This window comes from Gouania willdenowi, chromosome 6 (assembly GCF_900634775.1).
Source record: "Gouania willdenowi chromosome 6, fGouWil2.1, whole genome shotgun sequence".
NCBI classification, from domain to species: Eukaryota; Metazoa; Chordata; class Actinopteri; order Blenniiformes; family Gobiesocidae; genus Gouania; species Gouania willdenowi.
This window is the reverse complement of record NC_041049.1, coordinates 39,742,878-39,765,775: the sequence shown is the minus strand read 5'-3', so window position 1 is coordinate 39,765,775 and position 22,898 is coordinate 39,742,878. Positions and strand designations below refer to the sequence as shown.

Sequence of the window (22,898 nt, the reverse complement as noted above, 5' to 3'; positions counted from 1 at the left end):
GTTGTAACCGTAATTGAATTGTAATTGAGCTCAGGTAATTTACTTTGTAATTGTAATTGGCATGGACATTCTATAAAAACTGTCATTTACAATGTAATTAAATGCCAAACTGGGGAACCATGTTACAGTTCTATGGTTTACGCATACGTATGTCAGTTCTTTTGGGGATCATTTTACATTTTGAAAATCTAAATCGAGGGATATACTGACAGAATAAAGGCTCAGACGCCCACACAAAAAAATATGAAGCGTAGCAAGGCAAAAAAGAGATGAAAAACAAATTAGATGATAGATAATATTTTGTTTCTGTATTTTCTTAATGATTTAAGACATAGGTCAAACTGACCCATTATCATTAGAGATGCTAACAAAAAGCTAACACAGGAGGAAGGTTAACTTTTATGGGCTTGTTTACTAATTAATTAATAATTGTGATTTAAGTTTTTTAATTGTAATCAAATTCAGGGGGTTAAAATATAATTTTTATTTTTATTAGAAAAAATGCTGGTCACTGTAATCGTAATTGTGTTGTAAATGAACATGGATAATTTAAGACGTAATTGTAATTTAAAAATGTATTTGACCCTATACCTGATGTGTGCTAACAGTGCCGTGTACGAAACCTGTGGACGTGCTGTTTCTGCTAAAGGCTGGAGAGAAGTTTGAAGACATGAAGATGTTTGTGAAAGCTTTTATCACTAATTCTGATATAGGTAAGAGGCAAACATACAGGATACTGAGGAATGTTCTGCTTCAGTTTAATTTGAAATGACTGAAAGAATTTATAAATTAGATTTAGCTCAAGGTTAGCTTAGCTTAACTTAGTTTGAGGTTAGAATTTGCAAGTAACTTTGTTCCACAAGATAATGATAAGTAACTAACCAGTAGAACTAATACCATTTGTTATGAATAATGACTTTATAATTTAGGACTTAGAACACTCATTTCTCATTGACAAGAAGCAATGTTTTATGGAAAACTCTTTAAGCATACATTTTAAATATCAGTGATATCAAATTTAGCTCTACTAGTGCTTGATTTTGATTTACTTGTGCGTGAGCAGACTTTAGTAGTGAAGCAAAAAGCATAATTTGTTAGCATCATATGCTGAATAAATTCAGGCTTGTCATTGGCTTTCAAAAGTATTCCAACCAATCAGGGAGCTGGATTTGTTTCTAATCCCTCCTACTTCATTTGCATTAGGTCGACTTGTACTACTAGTGAATCTTTTGGCTGTACTAGTACTACTAGTAAACTAAAAACAGTCTACTTGTACTACTAGTTAGATTAGTACGAGAAAACAAAAAGTAAACTTAAAATATTGTATGTCACAGGTAAAAATTCTAAGTTTTACTAGTACTACTAGAGACACAAAATTGTCTACCAGTAGATGATTTTGTTTTACTCGTAAGCTCTACTCGCACACTTGTGTGTAAAAACTTTTACTAGGAGGACTTTTTTGTTTACTAGTACACTAAAAATATCTGAATAATGAAAACAGTTTCATAACATCTACAGAGAAGACATGCTCAATGACTGAAAGTTTTCAGTTCAAGAATTAAAATGTGTTAGCTTGCTAACTTGTTAGTTTATTATATTTACATTCTGTGATAAATACATTAAATATGTGTGCCTTAAACACTTTTGTTGATATGTGCAGGTCCAAACCGCACTCAGGTGAGCATTCTTCAGTACGGAGACACCAACACAGCAGAGCTCACGTGGAAGCATGAGCAGAGCAAACAAGGCCTCCTGAAGTCACTGGAGAGCTTAGAGAGCAAAGCAGGCTCCGCCCCCACACTCGGTAACAGATTCTCTAAGCCAGTGGTTCTCAACCTTTTCAGACCTTCAAAATAAAGGTTCCAGAGACCAGGGACCCCCACTGTACCTGAAGGTGGTTGAACACAGACATGAACACTGTAGAACAGTCATGTGGAGACAGGGTCAACTATAAGGTGGAATAAAGGGGAGAGATTTTTGGGACCCATCTATAAAGTCAGCAAAATGATGGTCCGTTGTTCTATGAATCTGTGATAAACACATTTATTTAGTGATCTGAATAATATCCACTGTTATCCAGGAAGTTTTGTATTATTTAGGCCATAGTATATCATCTTAAAGATGTAAATCTTTGTTTTAATCAGAAATAAAATGGGTTAAATGTGACCAAAAATAGTGGAAAAGGTGGTGAAATGGGATTTTAAAAAACACAGAAATTGGTTAAAAGTTGCAAATTAGAGTGGCCCAAAACAGACAGAAAAAGTGGTAGAAATTGTTAATATTGGCTTAAAAAGTGGCAGAAAAAAATTGCTAATAATGGGCTTGGCAAATTGTGAAAGTGGTTAAATTGGCAAAAATAAGCATGAAATGTGGTGAAAAGGGGTTAAAGGTGACAATAATGGGTCAACATAAGTCACATTTGGTGGGAAAAGTGTGGAAAGGATTGATAAGTGCTGAAAATGTCTTGGAAGTGGAAAAAATGTGCAGAAAAGGCACTGAAATTTGATGAAAAAGTGGCAGAATTTTTTTTAGTAATAAAAATAGTAATTAGAATAAAATCGGTTGAAAAATGGAAAGTTTGGTGTAGTTGCAGAAAAAGGATAAAAAAAGACCTGACAACCCCAAACGGGGTCCTGGCCCCAAGGTTGAGAACCCCTGTTTTAACCAACTGTATGGGTTCTAACTCCTAATCACTGACGCCTCCTCGTTGTCTTCCTGCAGGCTCTGCATTACAGTTCGCCGTACGGATGTGCATCTCCTCGGTCAGTGGGGGTAGAATAGGCGTGGCTAAGGCTGTGGTGATGCTGGTTACGGACAAATCCACTGATGACATCACAGCGGCAGCCAATGAGGCACTTGCTGCAGGTAAAGCAGCCGCCATTGAAAAGATTGGGCTTGTCTCACTCTCTAATGGAGTTTTTTTCCCTGCAGGTGTGTCAGTGTTCCCCATCGGGATTGGTCCAGACTATGACAGAGATGAACTCAGCGTGCTTGGTCGCCATGGTAACCAGGACAACACCCTGCACTTGACCAGCATGGAGCAGTTAGTGATGCTGCTGATGTTGGATAGAGGTTACATCGAAAAGATCTGCAGAGGTACTCACACACACACACACACACACACACACACACACACACACACACACACACACACAATAATGTAACAACACATTTTGATGTTACAGTAGAGGTTCTTTCACAATAAAGTATTATAAGACACAGAGCCAAGCTACAATAGCCTCATGTAAAGGATTTGCAATATTCACCCCAAAGTTCGGGTCCAAAACAAAAAACTTTGCATAAAGAAAAATCTATATTTTAAATATAGTAACCTTTATACTATAAATTAAAACAGAGATCAGATTTTTTCTTACATTTCCACATGCAGTTATGGGCCACTAAATATAGTAAAAAAGTATTTTCTCAGATTTCAAGAGTCATTCAAAAACCAGTGCATATACAGTATGTGACTAATCATTAGTGATGTGAACAGTCTATATACATAGCTCAAAGCTGATCAGATTACAGGGAGCTGAGGCATATGCTAAGTTATTTATTGAAGGCCCAAACATGTTCCAGCCCAAACCCACAATAACTTTTTTACTATTTTGAGGAGCTGGTATGTCAACAGATAGGACGTACAGTATAGCAGATATTTGTGTATATTCTTAGAGAGTAGGTGGAGCTGTATCACTATACCAAATTTCAGTTTCCTATGTGGTGTAGTTCCTATTGGAAGCTAGAAATGGAAGAAAAATCAACATACCCCCTCACTAAATTGTGCATATCTCAAAAAGTTTTCATCCAATCAATCTATAAATTTACCGAAGTGACCGAAGTGCGTGGGCCATTTGTTGAACTGACATGGTATGACCCTAAATCTTCCTTTTGCTGGATTATTCAGCCGGTCCACCAGGAGTATGTGTTGACGACGATGGAAACCAAAGGACGGTCAGTGTTTAAACGGCGCTCCATGCTTTCAAAATGTCAGAATAACTTGATGTGGACCAGTTTGTGTGTTTGCTTCACAGCCAGGGGAGTCGTGGCTCCTGGAGGACGGCTGCCACTCTCTCATGTGTCAGCCCAGCGGCGTGGTGACGCTCCAGAATCACAAAGTCAGCTGCGATAGGCTGGAGCCGCCGACCTGCAGGAACAACATGCCGCCCGTCAGAGTGGAGGAGAGATGCGGCTGCCACTGGGAATGCCCGTGTACGTTCATTCCAACGCTCAGTTGATCTATATCAGTGGTTCCCAAACAGGGGTACAGGAGCATATTGCAGCAGGGGATACTCAGAAAGATTTAAACAATTAATTTCAAAATAATCAAAAAATGTTCCCAGTTCCTGTTTGGGCTCTTTTTTGGACAAATTCACCACAAACTAACAGCGCTATTGCTCAATAAAATTGAATATTTTCTTGAAATTTATTGAAACAGGATTATTTTATGCTGTAGGGCCATTTTATCACACTTCTGACAATGGGAGACAATAATTAGCTACATTTTAAATAAGACACTTATTTAGAAAAATAAATTCCACTTTAAATTGCACTCATTGTTTTGAATTTGTAGATCAAGCTTTAGGGAACTAATGTTGCAGACACAGTTAGTGGTTTAGGAGAGCCTGCTGTTCCACAAGTGAAAAAAAGCATGTGAAACTAGAATATTTTGCATTTACTTGAAGAAAACGCTGGTGAGGATGCAGAGCTGAAACAAACCACTATATGACTACTGGAAAAAGAGAGAAAAAGAAGCATCCAATCAGTAGTCAGCAGTTCCCTCTGCTAACATACAACTAACTCTAACTATGTAACTAAGAAACTGTAACTAAGTCACTCTAACTATGTAACTAAATAACTGTAAATAAGTAATTAACTAGTAACTAAATAACTGTATCTATGTAAATAAGTAACTAACTATGTCAATAAGTAAATAGGTAACTAACTATGTGAATAAGTAAATCAGTTACTAACTATGTAAATAAGTAAATAAGTAACTAACTATGTAAATAAGTAAATAAGTAACTAACTATGTAAATAAGTAAATAAGTAACTAACTATGTAAATAAGTAAATAAGTTACTAACTATGTAAATAAGTAAATAAGTAACTAACTATGTCAATAAGTAAATAAGTAACTAACTATGTAAATAAGTAAATAAGTTACTAACTATGTAAATAAGTAAATAAGTAACTAACTATGTAAATAAGTAAATAAGTAACTAACTATGTAAATAAGTAAATAAGTTACTAACTATGTAAATAAGTAAATAAGTAACTAACTATGTCAATAAGTAAATAAGTAACTAACTATGTAAATAAGTAAATAAGTTACTAACTATGTAAATAAGTAAATAAGTAACTAACTATGTGAATAAGTAAATAAGTAACTAACTATGTAAATAAGTAAATAAGTAACTAACTATGTGAATAAGTAAATCAGTTACTAACTATGTAAATAAGTAAATAAGTTACTAACTATGTAAATAAGTAAATCAGTTACTAACTATGTAAATAAGTAAATCAGTTACTAACTATGTAAATAAGTTACTAACTATGTAAATAAGTAAATCAGTTACTATGTAAATAAGTAAATCAGTTACTAACTATGTAAATAAGTAAATAAGTTACTAACTATGTAAATAAGTAAATAAGTAACTAACTATGTAAATAAGTAAATAAGTAACTAACTATGTAAATAAGTAACTAACTATGTAAATAAGTAAATCAGTTACTAACTATGTAAATAAGTAAATAAGTAACTAACTATGTAAATAAGTAACTAACTATGTAAATAAGTAACTAACTATGTGAATAAGTAAATCAGTTACTAACTATGTAAATAAGTAAATAAGTAACTAACTATGAATAAGTAAATAAGTTACTAACTATGTAACTAAGTAAATAAGTAACTAACTATGAATAAGTAAATAAGTTACTAACTATGTAACTAAGTAACTGTAACTAATTGATGGCGATAAACATCAAAGGACCATCAGCCAGTACTGCGAGATGAAGTGAATGGAAAATGAAAAAGTGGAATAACAAAAGAGTTATAAAAAAAACAATACATATCATAATGTACGGAAATTATTATTATGTTTTAAAACCTTACTCGTCCAAATCAGTTGAAAACTGTGGAACAAGTTAGAGTAAAATGGAATAACAATAAAAAGGATAATGAAAGTTTGCATACATAATTATGGAGAGGGTACTTATGATATGAAAAGGGGTTCACATTAGTTGACAAAAATGCAAAGGGTTACAGTACACGGGACAAAACAGATTGGTAACCACTGCTCTATACAAACAGAATCTGTGTGTGTTTATAGAGCAACTATTAATAGATCCTCCTTTGCTTTCTGTTGTGTTGGCTGACAGGCATGTGCATAGGAAGTTCTACCAATCACTTGGTGAGATTTGACGGGCTGGCGCTCAAACTGGACGGGGAGGGTCTGTGCTCGTACACGCTCCTCACTGTCAGTAACGGGTCAGAGGTCAGAATCCACACTGGACCGTGTCAGGACTCTGCTGCACACTACAACCAGGTCTGCATGAAAGCCATGGAGGTGATCCACGGGAAACATAGAGTGATGCTCAAGGATGACATCACGGTGAGAGAGAACAGCACACAGGCTGATCAGTAGATCTGATGTATGAAATAACACAAAAATATGCAAAACAAAAGCAAGAATACATTAAAAAATACAAAGAATTACAATGTTTCAGGAAAATATATAAAGACAAGAAAAACTGAAAATACTTCAAAAACACACAAAACTACAATATAAATACACAAAATGACTCAAAGAAATGTACAAAATACATAAAGAATTACTCCAAAAAATGCTAAATGACAAAGCAAATACACAATAAGACTCCAAAAAACATACATTGTACAGGAAAAATACAGGAAAGGACAACAGAAATGCTTCATAACGAGCAAGACAACAACAAACATACAGAGAATGACAGAAAAATACACGAAACAAAAACACAAAAATTATAATAAATAATTACAGCATTGAGTTTGAGTTTATTCATTTAAAACAGGGACAATACATATTAATGAACATATACATGTAAACATGCAAGATTATAGTCAATGGCTAATTTCCATTGTTTGGTAAAAGAGGTCAGAGTTGGGAGTTCACCTATTATGTTTGGTATTGAATTCCAGGTGTGAGAAGCACAAACAGAAAAAGTGGCTTGTCTAAATGCAGTCTTTCCAAAATGAATTACACAGTCACCTCTAGAACCAGCTCTTGTTGATCTGTTTTTGTTTTTTCACAATTTCTTGTAATGGATTATTTGCTTTGCCATGGAAGATTTTGTAAATTTGTTTTTATATCTGACAGTGATGGTACGTTTTAGTTTTCTATCCAATAATTTCAGAGCTTGTATATGAACTGTTTCAATTGGTTTTAGTGTCGTCTTGCAGGTCAATGCCCAACTTGTTACGCAATAGGACATGTGTGACATGATCATAGTATCAAAATACAATTTTGCTGACTCAAGAGTTAGATTGTTTCTAATAACTTAATTCTATTCACAGTGTTTTTTTAATCTGTCGTTTAAAAAGTAGTAGTGAGTCGAGAGTGATTCCTAGGTATTTAAACTCTTGTACCACCTCAATTGTTTTACCTTGCACAGAAACGTTGGGATCACTGTCAGTATTTGCTCTTTTTGAGAAGTACATACACACAGTCTTAGATATGTTCAAGTATAGTTGGGATTTCTCAGGTCAGTTTTTGCACAGTGTGTTTTTTAGCCTTTGCATAGACAGAGAACAGCATCATCGGCATACATTTGGCAGGTGACATTTGAAGTACAACAACTTGGCAGATCATTTATAAACAAACTGAAAAGCAGTGGACCTAACACTGACCCCTGCGGTATTCTACGATTGTTGTTACGTGATGTTGACTTCATGTTCTGTATCCTAACACACTGTGATCTTGCAGATATGTATGATTCAATCCAATTCAGAGAACTTGTGGACAAGTTAAAACGAGACAGTTTGGTCAACCATACCTGGTGGTTAATGGTGTCAAACGCTTTCCTGAGATCGATGAAAACAACACCAATGACACCGCCGGCATCCAGCTTTGATTTTATGTTTTCCAGAAAGAAGCAAACCTCTAGAATAATGTTTTCTAAAGCCAAAGTGCATCCTGTTCAAGGTATATAGACAATTGTTAAGATGATCTACAATTTACTCTGCTACTATTTTTTCCATGACTTTGGAGACTGCTGGAAGTATGCTTATCGGTTTGTAGTTGCTGGCTATTGCAGGATTACCTGACTTAAAGACTGGTGTAATGACAGAGCACTTCCAGGTTTCAGGGAAGGAATATACATTAAAAAACACAGAAAATACTCCAAAAACACACACAACTACTACAAAAATGAACAGTATTATCAAAAAAATATACAAAATTACAGTAAATGACAAAAGTACACAAAAAGACAAGAGAAACAAAAAAATTACTCTGCAAACCGACAATACTAACAAACAAGCAAAACGACCACAGAAATACGCAAAAATTCAGTGCTCAAAACCTCCCCAAAAACAAAGGTTATTGAAAATTTCTGATGTTTTTTGTGTGTTTGTGCAGGGGGAGATGGATCAGGAAGATCTGGCTCTTCCATGGAGGTTTGCAGGCCTGGAGCTGCTGCGTTATGGGGGAGTGATGCTGCAGCTGAAATCAGACCAAGGCTTCATGCTGACGTTCACGCCTCAGAACAACGAGTTCACCATTAGCTTACTGAGCTCCTCCACCACTGGGCACACTGCTGGACTGTGTGGTAACACAAGTTCCTTTTGTTGAATCTTTTCTCTTTATAATAGCACAGTGGTTCTCAAACTTTTTTGGGTATTCTCCACTTTGACTGAAGGTGAACTTTGAAGTTTTCAAATTTATTGAACTAACAAGGAACAAGTATCATCATTTATAAAAACTAAATAAAACTAATCACCGGGGGAAAAAAAACAAGTGTAAAAGTTCAGCAGTCAAAAATACAGGAAATAACCAAAGATTGTTGACAATCTATGACAAAAAGCTTCAGAAAACAAAAAAAGAAATACATTTTTAAATCAGATATTGAAAGTTTGTTTATTCCGCTCCATGTGAAGTACATGCCGATGTAAATCATTAATTTTACACTTTAGTTGCATGTTACATTTTTGTTCACGGTCAATATCTAATGTCTAATTTCTGCTACAATTTTTGTCGATGAAGAAAGACATTTAAAGTCCTAGTAGTTTGATAAAAATAGAAAAATAATAGAAAATAGAGAACCCAACAATCATTTTGATATATGACATGTATGATCAAATATTTGTAGTTGAAGTGAAAAATAAAATGCTTCCTTTTGTAGTAGGTTTTTCACTGTTTCCAAAAAGTGTGCGTTTGGCCTCCAGTGGCTCAATCCAGACTCTACCTCCACCAGAGACACCATATTTTTGGACTGGGAAGGACCTGACCTATCCACTGATACCAGACATTGCCCAACCTCAGCTCTGAATGTGAAGTTATTGCGTGTCTGAAACAGGAAGACACAGTGGAGTCCTCCTTATGATGGGAAAAGTTGAAGCTCATTTCCCAGACTGATGGCAGCACAGTGCTCAAAAATGTTGGCTTTATTTAAAATTTTCTCTTAAACTACAAACATTTGAACATACATAATGATACATGTCATATATCAAAATGATCGTTGGGCCCTGTATTTTCTATTAAAATCAACTTTTTTTATTATGCCACTATAGGACTTTAAAAAGGTTAGCATGAAATTGAAAATGTCTTCCATTTTATCGCATCCCACCTGCCATTTCCCACCAGGGGGTCACACACTTTGAGAAGCACTGTATAGACTCATTTCAATGTGGACAAACATGAGACGAGCGAGTGACGTGCGCGCATACTCGGTGCAGAAACCATGTTGTTTACATATGTGACGCTTAAAAATTTTTAAAATGGCAATTAATGAACCGCTGTTAAGGCTCAAAAATAGTTGGTAGTATGTAGAAAGCTTGTCAACTGAGGACGCCGCCGCTTTTTTAAGGAAATTCACTTTAAGTACAGGTGAACGATTGTAGGACCCATGCAGTATTCGCAAAAAACGAGTGGTCATCCGATGTGTGCTCTTGGCCCGATGTTCAACGGCCAGACATTTATACATATCTGATAGAAAAACTCAGTGTAGATACGAAAGAAAACCTTAAAGCATTAAGTCTCTAGATGCTTATAACTACTTGTTATGAATGGGCAGGTAGGCCGGCTGCTGTACTCCTGTTAACAAAGGTTTCTGTGTATTTTGGCGTATTCTGATCAGTTTCAACGGATGAGTTTCCATCTCTACATTAAGTCTCATCCTCACTGTCCCACGTCTGCATATCAGTCCATTTACAGCTTTTATGGTCACTTTTTACTGGATCCAGACTGAGATAGCGCTCACTCCGCTTGTCACATGAAATGGGGCTATTAGCACCTGTTTGTTCATCTGGATTTGTGTCTGTTCTATCGTGCTTTCAGGAAGTTGTGGTGAAGACAGAGTGGAGGTTCTTTCTTTACCTCGCTCCTCCACCTCTGACCAGCCTTCCTTTGTCTCCGACTGGACATCGACGTGGGACGGTGGCGTGTGCGTACCCAAGCGACAGGCAGTGTGTGTGTTAGGAGCGATGATGGGATGTCAGGCCCTGCGGTCCGAGGCGTTTAAGCCGTGTCACGGGTTAGTCCCGGTCCAGGTGTTCCTCAGCAGGTGTGAGGAGCTTGCGTGTGAGGAGTCGGACGTGTGTGAGCTGATGTCGGCATACGCGCGCCTCTGCAGACAAAGCAACGTGTGCGTGCGCTGGAGGAGTCCTCACCTCTGTCGTGAGTCTGTTTCTTTGGTTTATGACTCATGTTTAATTATTCCTGTGAAGAATAAGCCTTTTCACACTCTGGAACTGCGCATGCTCCTCCAGCATGGGTCGAGAGGAGTTAAAAAACATCCACAAGCTCGGTTGGTCTATTGATATATTCCATCTAACGTTTGTCATTTTAGTCCAGAGATATTTAGTGTTTAATTAGTTACACATATTCGGACTCCGGGGGACCAGGGCTTTCTGCTGAAACCACTTTTGGCCCCATCCAAGCACCCGATGGGAGCAGCAGTATCGAAGCAAGCGCAGTCCCTTGCTTCCACACCCCTTCTCCCATTAACTGAGGTTACCCCAATAGACCAAAAACACAAACTTCCTGGGCCTCCAGCGGGCACAATTCAGACTCTACCTGGGAATGATCCACATATCTGAACACTTTTGAAAACGAATGGGAGAAAATTGTGCTTTTTGGCTGCAGTGGGCAAAATTCAAACTCTACTTGCAAACAACGCACATATCCGGCCTCGGGGAGGACCAGGGCTTTTGGACCGATCCAAACACTTCTAAAAACAAATGGGAGAAGCAGTATCATAGAGAGAGACCTCTCTTGCATCAACACTACTTCTCCCATTGATTGGACAAGCAAGAGTGTGAAAAGTCTCATATTCCATGTAAACTGTCACCATCATGGCTCTGTCAATTCCTCTGTTTCCTCCTTACTGCATCATTTGAGTCTGAAGTGTTTTCTTTGTTTCGTTATTCTTTTCGTGAGTTTTCCTGATTTTTCTTCTCTGTTGTAAGAACAGCAGCCTCTCCGGCATCTCACAAGATTCGTTTTAATGCAGATGAGGCATTTGTGTCTTCTGATTCAGTGTAAAGATTTGATCCTTTGAGCGATAAGACCCAACTTCCAGTGTTCCAATGTTTTTAGAGTTTACACCTCTTGACCTTTGACATCATGAGATCCGACGAAAACAAGATTTCTGAGAGTGTGAAAAGGCTTATATCTGGATGTTCTCTTCCAGCGCTGCAGTGCCCTGCCTCCATGGAGTACGACGCGTGTCGGACGGGCTGTGTGGACGACTGTGGGAGTGTGCAGGCGTTGCCAGGCGACTGGTTGGTTGCTAGGAGAAACGAATCATCCTGCATGGACACGCCCACTGAGGGTTGTTTCTGCACTGAAGGAATGCTGTGGCATCATGGGAAATGTGTGTCTCCAGACGCATGTGGGCAGTGTGTGGACCATCACGGACACACACACAAGGTGAGAAAAAGGAGGCAATGGTTGGTGTGCAGCAAACGTTTAATTATCCAACAACACAGTGGGCTTTGACTGACCTCTAGTGGTCAGTTATTGATCCATCACTTAGAGCCTCATTTGTCAAACTCTTTTTTGTTCAGGGGCCAAATACAGACCATTTTGATTGCAAGTGTTCCACAGTTTTTATGCAGGAAAGGAGTAATTTCAACATTATTGTGCCCTAGTTTGCACTTCTACGTGGATAAAATACAAAATATGTAAGAAACTGACCATATTCAAGAGACAAGAGATAAATATCAGTCCCAACAGGATCTTTACTTTAGAGTTCCGAGATTTGTTATAAATATTATTTGTTGTTTATTAATAGAAAGTCATAATTTTAGGCTAAGTGAAGGATTTTGTAAGAATTTAGAGTTTTTCCAACTGTTTAACATTAAAAATGACAGCAATCGTGCAATATGCATGCTTATGCACCGCGGAAACTGTGAGCCCCTGCAAACATTGTTTCATTTACACAATGATTCATGTTTTTCTTTATCATTTTCACTTTCACTCTTTCAGCACACGGAGAATTTAATCTGATAGAGAAAACATGAACCATTGTGTAAATCGCCAAAAAATTCACTTGTGGGTTTAACAGTTTTATTTTACCATGCTTATACATCACATGAGTGCCTTCACTTTTTTTTTTTTTTATCACAAATATAATTTTTTTTTATTTCTTGCAAACAATTTCATAAAACTCCCCTAAAAATTGCACAAAAGATGTTCACAATATTAAAAAAAAACATTATTTTAGTTTTTGCAAGAATAAACCATGCATTGCTGTTAAAAAAAAAAAAATAAATAAAAAATAATTGCACTTACATGTAGCGTTAACCTTTGATGACATATGTAGACATGGCAAAATGAATTGATAAATACATAAACGTACACAAAATTAAATAACTTAGGGGTGAAGATCCTGCAGGGACACAAATCTATCATTTATTGCTTGGATGTAGATTATATCATAGGGCACAATAATGTGTAAATCACTTTTTTCTGTTGCCTAAAACCCTTTAGATATTAAACTACTCTGTGTTTGGCCCCTGAGTGAAAATTTGTTGACACACTGACTTATAGCCTCATGTTGTTTATGCAGTACATGCAGAGTTGGGTACCAGAGGAAAATCCATGTTTGATCTGCATGTGTTTGGACCAACAACGCATCAACTGCACGGCTCGGCCTTGCAATGACATCAAAGGTTCAGCCTCCATTTTTGCTGATTTTTACCTCAGACATAACATTCTGATGAACCTAACACAGACTTATCTTCAGCTCCAGTTTGTGGACCCTGTGAGACCTTGAAGGAAAAGAGAGAATCTAAATGCTGTCCAGACTATGAGTGCGGTACGTGAAAATCCACAAATTAACTATGCAGCTAATTAGCTATGTAACTAAGTAATGAACCATTTAACTAAGTAACTGTAACTAGGTAAATATGTAACTAAGTAATGAACTATTTAACTAAGTAACTGTAACTAGGTAAATATGTAACTAAGTAATGAACCATTTAACTAAGTAACTGTAACTAGGTAAATATGTAACTAAGTAATGAACTATTTAACTAAGTAACTGTAACTAGGTAAATATGTAACTAAGTAATGAACTATTTAACTAAGTAACTGTAACTAGGTAAATATGTAACTAAGTAATGAACCATTTAACTAAGTAACTGTAACTAGGTAAATATGTAACTAAGTAATGAACCATTTAACTAAGTAACTGTAACTAGGTAAATATGTAACTAAGTAATGAACTATTTAACTAAGTAACTGTAACTAGGTAAATATGTAACTAAGTAATGAACCATTTAACTAAGTAACTGTAACTAGGTAAATATGTAACTAAGTAATGCACTATTTAACTAAGTAACTGTAACTAGGTAAATATGTAACTAAGTAATGAACTATTTAACTAAGTAACTGTAACTAGGTAAATATGTAACTAAGTAATGACCTATTTAACTAAGTAACTGTAACTAGGTAAATATGTAACTAAGTAATGAACTATTTAACTAAGTATCTGTAACTAGGTAAATATGTAACTAAGTAATGAACTATTTAACTAAGTATCTGTAACTAGGTAAATATGTAACTAAGTAACGAACTATTTAACTAAGTAACTGTAACTAGGTAAATATGTAACTAAGTAATGAACTATTTAACTAAGTATCTGTAACTAGGTAAATATGTAACTAAGTAATGAACTATTTAACTAAGTATCTGTAACTAGGTAAATATGTAACTAAGTAACGAACTATTTAACTAAGTATCTGTAACTAGGTAAATATGTAACTAAGTAACGAACTATTTAACTAAGTAACTGTAACTAGGTAAATATGTAACTAAGTAATGAACTATTTAACTAAGTAAATGTAAATAGGTCAATATGTAACTAAGTAACGAACTATTTAACTAAGTAACTGTAACTAGGTAAATATGTAACTAAGTAACGAACTATTTAACTAAGTAAATGTAAATAGGTCAATATGTAACTAAGTAACGAACTATTTAACTAAGTATCTGTAACTAGGTAAATATGTAACTAAGTAACTCTAGGTAAGTAGCTAACTATGTAGATGAACCATGTAACTAACTAAATAACTGATGGTGACAAACATCAAAGGTGAGCATTTCCCTCTGCTGGCTCCTATTTGGCTGGTGACAAACATAAAAGGACCCATGAGCCATTACTATGTGATGAAGTGAATGGAAAATTGAAAATGAAAAAGTGGAATAACTCAAAAAGTTGGAGCCTAAAAATGTAGCAGAAATTAAAAGGGCATTAAATTATTAGACTGCTTTAGATATGGACTGGGAACTAAATGTAACGTGTAAAAATAATGATTTACATCGGCATGTGAAATGGGGCGGAACAATAAACAAACTTAAATAACTGTCTTTAAAAATGTATTTCCTTTTCTGTTTTATTTTAAGCTTTTCATCACAGATTGTAAACAATGGTTATTTCCTGTATTTTTTACATCTGCAATTTTACATTTGTTTAGTTTTTTATGCAGGTGATTAGTTTAATTCATTTTTTGATTTATTATGAATGATTTAATTATTTCATTATTATTCACTGTTCAATACATTTGAAAATGTGTTCTTTGTTAGGACCAAAGTGGGGAACACCCAAAAATGTTTGAGAACCATTTGCATGAAACACTTTATATGTTCTATACAGACTAGTACAGGTACCGGTAGTCTTTAAAGCTGCAGTTTGTAGAATTCAAAGTGGTCCGTTTCTTATGTTTGTGCCTTTAAACTGTTGCTTCTCCACCTGCCTTTTTCTGCTTGATTTGCCATGTAAATGTTGTGTCTAAGGCCACGATGGAAACTTCTGCTTGGCAGTGGTCATTACACTTTTACTACCGATGGTACCTGAACGCGCCTGACTCCAGTCAAGCGGCCAATAGTAATGCCAAAAACAGCTCAAGAAGCACAGTTGTTTGTAGAAAGATCTCTGATGGGCTGAAGTCCAGATTCCATGAGTGTCACGCTCCTGAATTTAAGAACTTCATTTACAGAGCCAGAGGAAGATGTGATTCACTGTCCACTCAGAAAACTTTGGACAACAATATGCTCAAAGATGATTATGAATTTTTGACCAAATAATGCCAAAAAAAAGTTACAAACTGCAGCTTTAAGTTAATTTCTCCTACAAAGATTTTTAATTTTTAAGTTGAAAAATTCAAAGAACAGATCATTCCTTTGGCATTTAGGGACACAAATGACAATAAATTATGTTTAATTGATGTGACTTAGACTAAGACTAGTAGGAGTTCACCTTGAGAATGTGTTTGATCTCAGAATGATTGTACAGATAGAATTCATGACTTTTTGCTTGTACATCACGCTGTTGAAACGTGCATACAGTACTTTATGAAGTGTGTGTCACTGACTCTCTCTGTTGTCTTAGTGTGTGATCTGTTGAGTTGTGACCTGCCTGATGTTCCACACTGTAAGGACGGTCAGATCGTGGTTCTGACAAACCCAGGGGAGTGTCAGCCGGTCCATGAGTGTGGTGAGTAATGGAGCTGCAGTCTGACATGCTGTGGTTCTTCTTCTTCTTCTTCTTCTTCTTCTTCTTCTTCTTCTTCTTCTTCTTCTTCTTCAACATAGATTGTGTTTGCTCTGCTTCAGTGTGTAAAAAGGAGGCGTGTCCTCCAGCTGTGCCCCCTGCTTGTCCGGCCCATCGCCGACTGTCCGTCAGAAAGACGAAGTGCTGCGATGTGTTTGAGTGTGTGTGCAGCTGTCAGAACAGCACACACACCACCTGCCCAGTGGGCTTCATCATGTCTTCTTCCACCAACGACTGTGGATGTACACAGAACATCTGCTCTGCAGACAAGGTCCGTACCTGTTACCATGTCAGTGCTGCTGGACTACTGACCTTTGACCTATCTGTGCGTGTGTGTCAGGTGTGTGTGGTGGGAGGCACCGTTCACCCAGTGGGTGCTGAATGGGATGAAGGATGTGAGAAATGCAGCTGCACTAAACATCAGGACAAAGAGACGTTACTACACACTGCTGAGTGTGTAGCGCCTGCATGTGATCGGACCTGTCCTCCAGTGAGCACACACACACACCCTAACGTGATCATAATATTAAAGCCACATTGTTTTCTAATAATCTCTCATTCAGGGTTCAACGTACACTCCATCATCAGAGGCGTGCTGTGGAGTCTGCACACCGAGCAGCTGTGTGGAGGAGACTGGAGGAGTTCTAAGAAGTGTATGTGTCGTCTCTGAAGTTACAAAGCATCACTGTTATCTCTTTATAAAGTGAATTTCATCATTTAAGCCAGTGTTTCTCAAATAGGAGTACGTGTACCCCTAGGAGTACGCAATGGCACTACAGGGGGTACTTGACAGAGAGACAGAGTGGAAAATTAACAAATAAAAACATGAAAAATATGGGGATTTTAAAAAAGTGTATTTTTGGTTTAAAATAATGATAATATCATAATAAAGATAATGAATATATATATTAGAACATCAACTGAAAATACACCAGGTGGGAGATGACAGGAAATTATATAAACAAATCTATTAAAAAAGCACTAAATACTGTTTCTTTCCACTTATTTACACAGTTAGATTCTTTAAAATGTGTGTTATAACTTATATATTCATCATTAGGCTCTATCGTTGTGTGTGTTTTTTTTTTTAGATTATTCGTAGCCAAATGTTGTAGCCGGACAAAGGGGGTACTTGGATTCAGCAAGAGAACGTTGGTGCTTGAGCCAAACAAGTTTGAGAACCACTGATTTAAGCAATATCACACTGGAGGTGGTACTGTTGTGCTCTGGTGTGATTGGGTCGTAGATAATCAAGCCAACAGATCTCCCTCCAGTGTGATATTACTTTTAGATAACAGTTCTACAAGCACATTTCATTCATTTACAGTATTAAGTGACAACAGATTATGATAAACAGTCCCAGTGCTGTTGTTACTTTATATCAGAGAATGTCTCAGTCCAATCTAATTACTGGGTCGGAACTGTTGAATAAAATAATATGACAAACCTTTCATGTTGCGTAGGGATTGTACTAAAGGTACAACTTTCTTCCATAAGTGACAGTGCAGTGTTAACTTTGTTGACAAAAATGTTACGTCATCGTCTTCGTGGACATTATCTCAGTATTATTATTTTAGTCGACTGTAAACAGGAAACAGGAAACCAGATCATTAAAAAAGCAAGTTTCCTGGAACGCAGCGTTAGCTTCATCCTCCACACGCTTATTTAGGAGAAATCATTTTTGATTCACTGGTTTGTGCCCACGTGTGTCTCAGGTGGGAGACGTTTGGCGCTCCTCACGTGACCATTGCGTCGTACACCAGTGTGTGAAAGTCAACCATGAGGTTTTCATCTCAACCACAAACATCAGCTGTCCTGTGATGGACCCCCCACTGTGTCCTCTGGGGGCGGAGTTACAGTGTGAGACAAGGGACTGCTGTCCACGCTGCTACTGTGGTACACACACACACACACACACACACACACACACACACACACGCACACACACACACACACACACACACACACACACACACACATTTGCTACTTTTTAAAGACCCCATTCTTTTGCTATTCTTGTAAGGACCCTACTTTACAGCCATCCTAGAAACATATGAAATGCCTTCCTTGACCAGAAAAAAAATGCATTTTAATGCCATCACCACAGAATTCTTTTACACACAAAGAGAAGAAAAATATAGATTTTTAAAGCCCCATATATTTTCACTAATCTCTTTAGGATGTTTTAAAAAAAAATATGATTTTACTATTTTTGTAAGGACCATCAAAAGAAAAAAGAAAATTCCCTCCAATTACTTTAAAGTAACATATCTGCATCATTTTTTTCTGAACTGCAACATGTTAATAAAGAATCTGAAAAGGGTTTTTATATCAATCTTGTGAAACAACTAAAAAAATACTAGTTTACTGGTTAAAACATGATAATAATAAAGTTTCCTTGTATTCTTTAAAGAAGTAATAGAGAAAATAAAATAAAGGGAATTTTGGTTTTAAAACAGCACAAACAGTGATTTACCTCCATGTTTCCCTTTGTGTTCACCTCTGACCAAACCCGGTTTCATATATTATCTATTATCTAAGTTAGGACCAGGGTTTTGGTCCTAACTTGTCCAAAGGTCCTAAGTAGAAAGGTGCTTTTACTGCTCGAGGTCCTCGGAAGGGTTGTAATGTAAGAACACACACACACACACACACTGGTACCTACAGCGTCCATCCAGCAGGTGGAGCCCCCCTCCCTAGCGTGTGTCAGTGTGTCCTCATGTGACCTTTATTTATCAAAGCTTCAGTTGTGGATGTTTAATGAGGACCAATCAGATCAATGCTCTGCTTCTCTGTGTGTGCAGCTCACATGAACGTCTGCGTTCTCAACCAAACTCTAATAAGAGTGAGTCACAGTGATCAAAGCTACATTTGGACTAAAAGAGTTACATATCTCTGTTAATAATGTTCTTTGTGTGGCGTTGCTGTGCAGGCTGGGGAGAGGATGATGATGGATGTTTGTACTCACTGTGAGTGTTTGGTGGAGAACGAAGGAGCCGTCAACAAATACAGGCTATCCTGCAGACAAACCAGCTGTTCCCCCTGCCCCACGGTAACATGTCTGATATTTTACACATCAGACACGTCTGTGTGGCACCCACTATAAACACAATTAGACAGAAAAATACACAAAACAACAGCGATGCACAACATTACTCTCAAAACACACATTATGACCACAAATTACACAGAATGACAGCAAAAATACACAAAATTACTCTCAAAACACACATTATGACCACAAAATACACAGAATGACAGCAAAAATACACAAAATTACTCTCAAAACACACATTATGACCACAAAATACACAGAATGACAGCAAAAATACACAAAATTACTCTCAAAACACACATTATGACCACAAAATACACAGAATGACAGCATAAATACACAAAATTACTCTCAAAACACACATTATGACCACAAAATACACAGAATGACAGCAAAAATACACAAAATTACTCTCAAAACACACATTATGACCACAAAATACACAGAATGACAGCAAAAATACACAAAATTACTCTCAAAACACACATTATGACCACAAAATACACAGAATGACAGCATAAATACACATTACTCTCAAAACCCACATTATGACCACAAAATTACTCTAAAAACACAAAAAATGACCACAAAATACACCAAATGTTAGAAAAATATATAAAGCAATAACATAAATACACAAAATTATTCTTAAAACACAATATAACCACAAAATATGCTAAATGATAGAAAAAAAATAGATTACAACAAAAGTACACAAAACTACATACGATAACCAGAAAAAAATGCACAAAATGACAGGAAAATAGGAATGTTGATTTTTGATAAAACATTGACCCCCTCTAAATAATTTTAGATCACATTCAATAACTCTCCATGGAAATAAAAGGTTAACCCTGTTTTTAATGTGGATTTTATTCCACAAATAAACATTATCTGTGCAAAATAAGAATTCATCTTGATGAATTGGTGAGTAACATTATATTTTATGGCAAATATCAGCCGATAACTTTGCACATCTCTACAGAAAAATATACAAAACAAAACAACAAACAAGGGAAAATATACAGAATAACAAATACAAAGCCTTTGTTGTTTCCTGTGTTAATGCTCATTATTCTACGGCTGTGATAAACGTTTATGTAGCTCAGCCTTACATTCTCCAATCCTCAAACCACAGCTCGTCCCACCTCATCATTTACTCACCTAAATGATAAATTATTTATTAGAAACAAATGGATCCAGGCCGTGATGGTGGAGAGTTCCTGTAAATATGAACGTGCTGCTTTCAGGGATACACGCTGCACGCTGCGGAGGACGGAGCCTGCTGTGGGCGCTGTGTTCCCACCGCCTGCATCCTGCACACAGAGGATGGAGGAGTCATCCATGTGAAGGTAGGACTCCTCCTCTTCCTTCTCCTGACCGTGGTCACTGAACATGGAGAATAAGAAGATAATAATCACTGCAGGTGAACACAACGAGCGAGGACGGCTGCAACTCGTACACATGCAGCGTGAGCGCTAAAGGAGACCTGGTTCTACAGACCAGAGTGACCGCATGTCCTCCGTTTGAGCGCCAAACCTGCCTGGATCAAGGGGTGCGATGAGCTCCTCTGTGTGTGCACATGAGGTCAAAGGTCATTGTTCCTTCAGCTTTTTAAAACGTGTCATCTATTTTATCTTTTCAGGGGAAAGTCAGCAGGATAGGAACGAGCTGCTGTGAGACGTGTGAGTGCAGCAAAATGATTGAGATGCTCCAACACTACATGATATCTATGGTGGCTTGTTTCATTTCATAGATGATACGACAAAAATATATCAAATAACTCTAAAAACACACATTATCTCCACAAAAAACACAAAGTTGTGACAAAAATACATCAAAATAATTCTTAAAAACACGTTATGACCACTAAATACACAAAATAATGACAAAAAAACTAAATTATTCTAAAAACACATTATGACCACTAAATACACAAAATGGCAACAAAAATACACCATTGTGACTGTGATGCTGCATTTTCGTGTGTGTGTGTGTGTGTGTGTGTGTGTGTGTGTGTAAAGGTACAAAGTCAGACTGTCAGAGGAAAACAGGAACACTTAACTACATCAAAGTGGACGACTGCCAATCAGAGGGTCAGATAGAGCTGCACTACTGCGAGGTAACACACACACCCACACACACACACGCACACACACAAACACACACACACTAAGGATGATTAGAATGTTTTCCTCTGCGGGATTAGCTGACACTCACACACACACACACACACACACACACACACACACACACACACACACACACCCTCACACACACACACACACACACACACACACACACACACACACACACACACACACACACACACACACACACACACACACACACACACACACACACACACAAAGTTCCATGAAATCTGATCCTCCACCATCTCCTTTGTTCTGAGCTTCTGTCTGTCTCTGTCTGTCTCTCTATGTCTGTGTCTGTGTCTGTCTGTCTGTCTGTCTCTATGTCTGTCTGTCTCGTATCAATTTAACAGCTCTATTGTCATGATAAATAAGTGTATGTGTCCAAAGCAAGTGTGACATATAAGGATGAACACACAATAAGAGTAAATATGAAAAATAGCTACATATTGTCTCTTTCTTTATGTCTGTCTTTCTATGTCTGTCTCGGTCTCCCAGGGTTCGTGCCACAGTAAGTCCATGTACTCGCTGCAGAGGGAGGCTGTGGAGCAGCAGTGTGTGTGTTGTGTTGCCATGGAGACAGAGCCCCTCAGCGTTCCTGTAGTGTGTTCTAATGGTTCCATGAGCGTCCACACGGTGCTGTCTGTCACTACCTGTGACTGTGTGTCCCAGCGCTGCACCTGAGTGTGTGTGTGTGTGTGTAGGAAAGGCCAACACAACACAACTGTAACACAAATGTCAACACAAGCAACAATAAAACAAACTTCAGTTCTCTCTTTTGACTCATGTTGTGTTTTTATTTCCTGGTGGATGAAGTGATGATAAAGATACAAATGTATCTTTATTTATCCATCTTTATATTTTCTATGATTTTAAGACATTTCAGTTGAAATAATGTCATCAATCATAATCTTTACATTTGCTACAACTTCACAATTTAAAGGTTTTTAAAGTGTAGAAAGCTGCATATTTATATAGTAATAAATAATAAAACCTGCTCAGGACCCAATGCACCAAGACCATAAAACAACATTTTACTTTTCTTTTAAATCCATTTTACAGTCAAAAACAAGTAGTATTTTACTCTTTCAAAGAACAACATGCAAAAACCTTAAATTACTAAATTCCTCAAAAAATAAATCCTTGTGTGTATTAAAAAGCCACTGATTAGTGAATCAGTGTGTGTTTTGGAAGGACCAGAGGAGGGGAAAGCCCATTCCCACCAGTAAAAACAAAAAACTAGGAATAGTGAAATAATAATATTAAAAAAAATCATATTATGACTTAGTATCTCATTGTGACTTATCTCATAATTATGACATGAATTTTTAATTATTATTATTTTACTTTTCATACTATTTTTCGTTTTTTTTACTGGTGGGAATGGGTTTCCATAGGAAGTTGTAGATATGGAAGAGAAACAAATTAGTAAGAATGAAT

General features: G+C 36.8%; 1 protein-coding gene across 2 annotated transcripts in view; it reads left to right on the top strand.

The window, feature by feature from the left end:
- The window catches only part of vwf (von Willebrand factor), a 51,799-nt gene extending 29,565 nt beyond the window's left edge, over window positions 1–22,234 (top strand). Inside the window, exons 30-53 of one of the 2 annotated variants that reach the window (XM_028450717.1) lie at window positions 609–713; window positions 1,661–1,804; window positions 2,722–2,865; window positions 2,932–3,096; window positions 3,905–3,951; window positions 4,032–4,209; window positions 6,378–6,610; window positions 8,615–8,804; window positions 10,532–10,870; window positions 11,886–12,124; window positions 13,266–13,368; window positions 13,443–13,514; window positions 16,089–16,193; window positions 16,313–16,521; window positions 16,591–16,740; window positions 16,814–16,903; window positions 17,966–18,146; window positions 19,055–19,095; window positions 19,183–19,302; window positions 20,556–20,657; window positions 20,732–20,860; window positions 20,951–20,990; window positions 21,330–21,427; window positions 21,957–22,234. In XM_028450717.1, coding sequence (XP_028306518.1) covers window positions 609–713; window positions 1,661–1,804; window positions 2,722–2,865; window positions 2,932–3,096; window positions 3,905–3,951; window positions 4,032–4,209; window positions 6,378–6,610; window positions 8,615–8,804; window positions 10,532–10,870; window positions 11,886–12,124; window positions 13,266–13,368; window positions 13,443–13,514; window positions 16,089–16,193; window positions 16,313–16,521; window positions 16,591–16,740; window positions 16,814–16,903; window positions 17,966–18,146; window positions 19,055–19,095; window positions 19,183–19,302; window positions 20,556–20,657; window positions 20,732–20,860; window positions 20,951–20,990; window positions 21,330–21,427; window positions 21,957–22,142 — 3,410 coding nt within the window. In that variant the 3' untranslated portion in view covers window positions 22,143–22,234. Of the gene's footprint in view, window positions 1–608; window positions 714–1,660; window positions 1,805–2,721; window positions 2,866–2,931; window positions 3,097–3,904; window positions 3,952–4,031; window positions 4,210–6,377; window positions 6,611–8,614; window positions 8,805–10,531; window positions 10,871–11,885; window positions 12,125–13,265; window positions 13,369–13,442; window positions 13,515–16,088; window positions 16,194–16,312; window positions 16,522–16,590; window positions 16,741–16,813; window positions 16,904–17,965; window positions 18,147–19,054; window positions 19,096–19,182; window positions 19,303–20,555; window positions 20,658–20,731; window positions 20,861–20,950; window positions 20,991–21,329; window positions 21,428–21,956 lie in introns of those variants that run through there. The other variant, XM_028450718.1, reaches the window with a different exon arrangement.
- The last annotated feature ends 664 nt before the right edge of the window (window positions 22,235–22,898 follow it).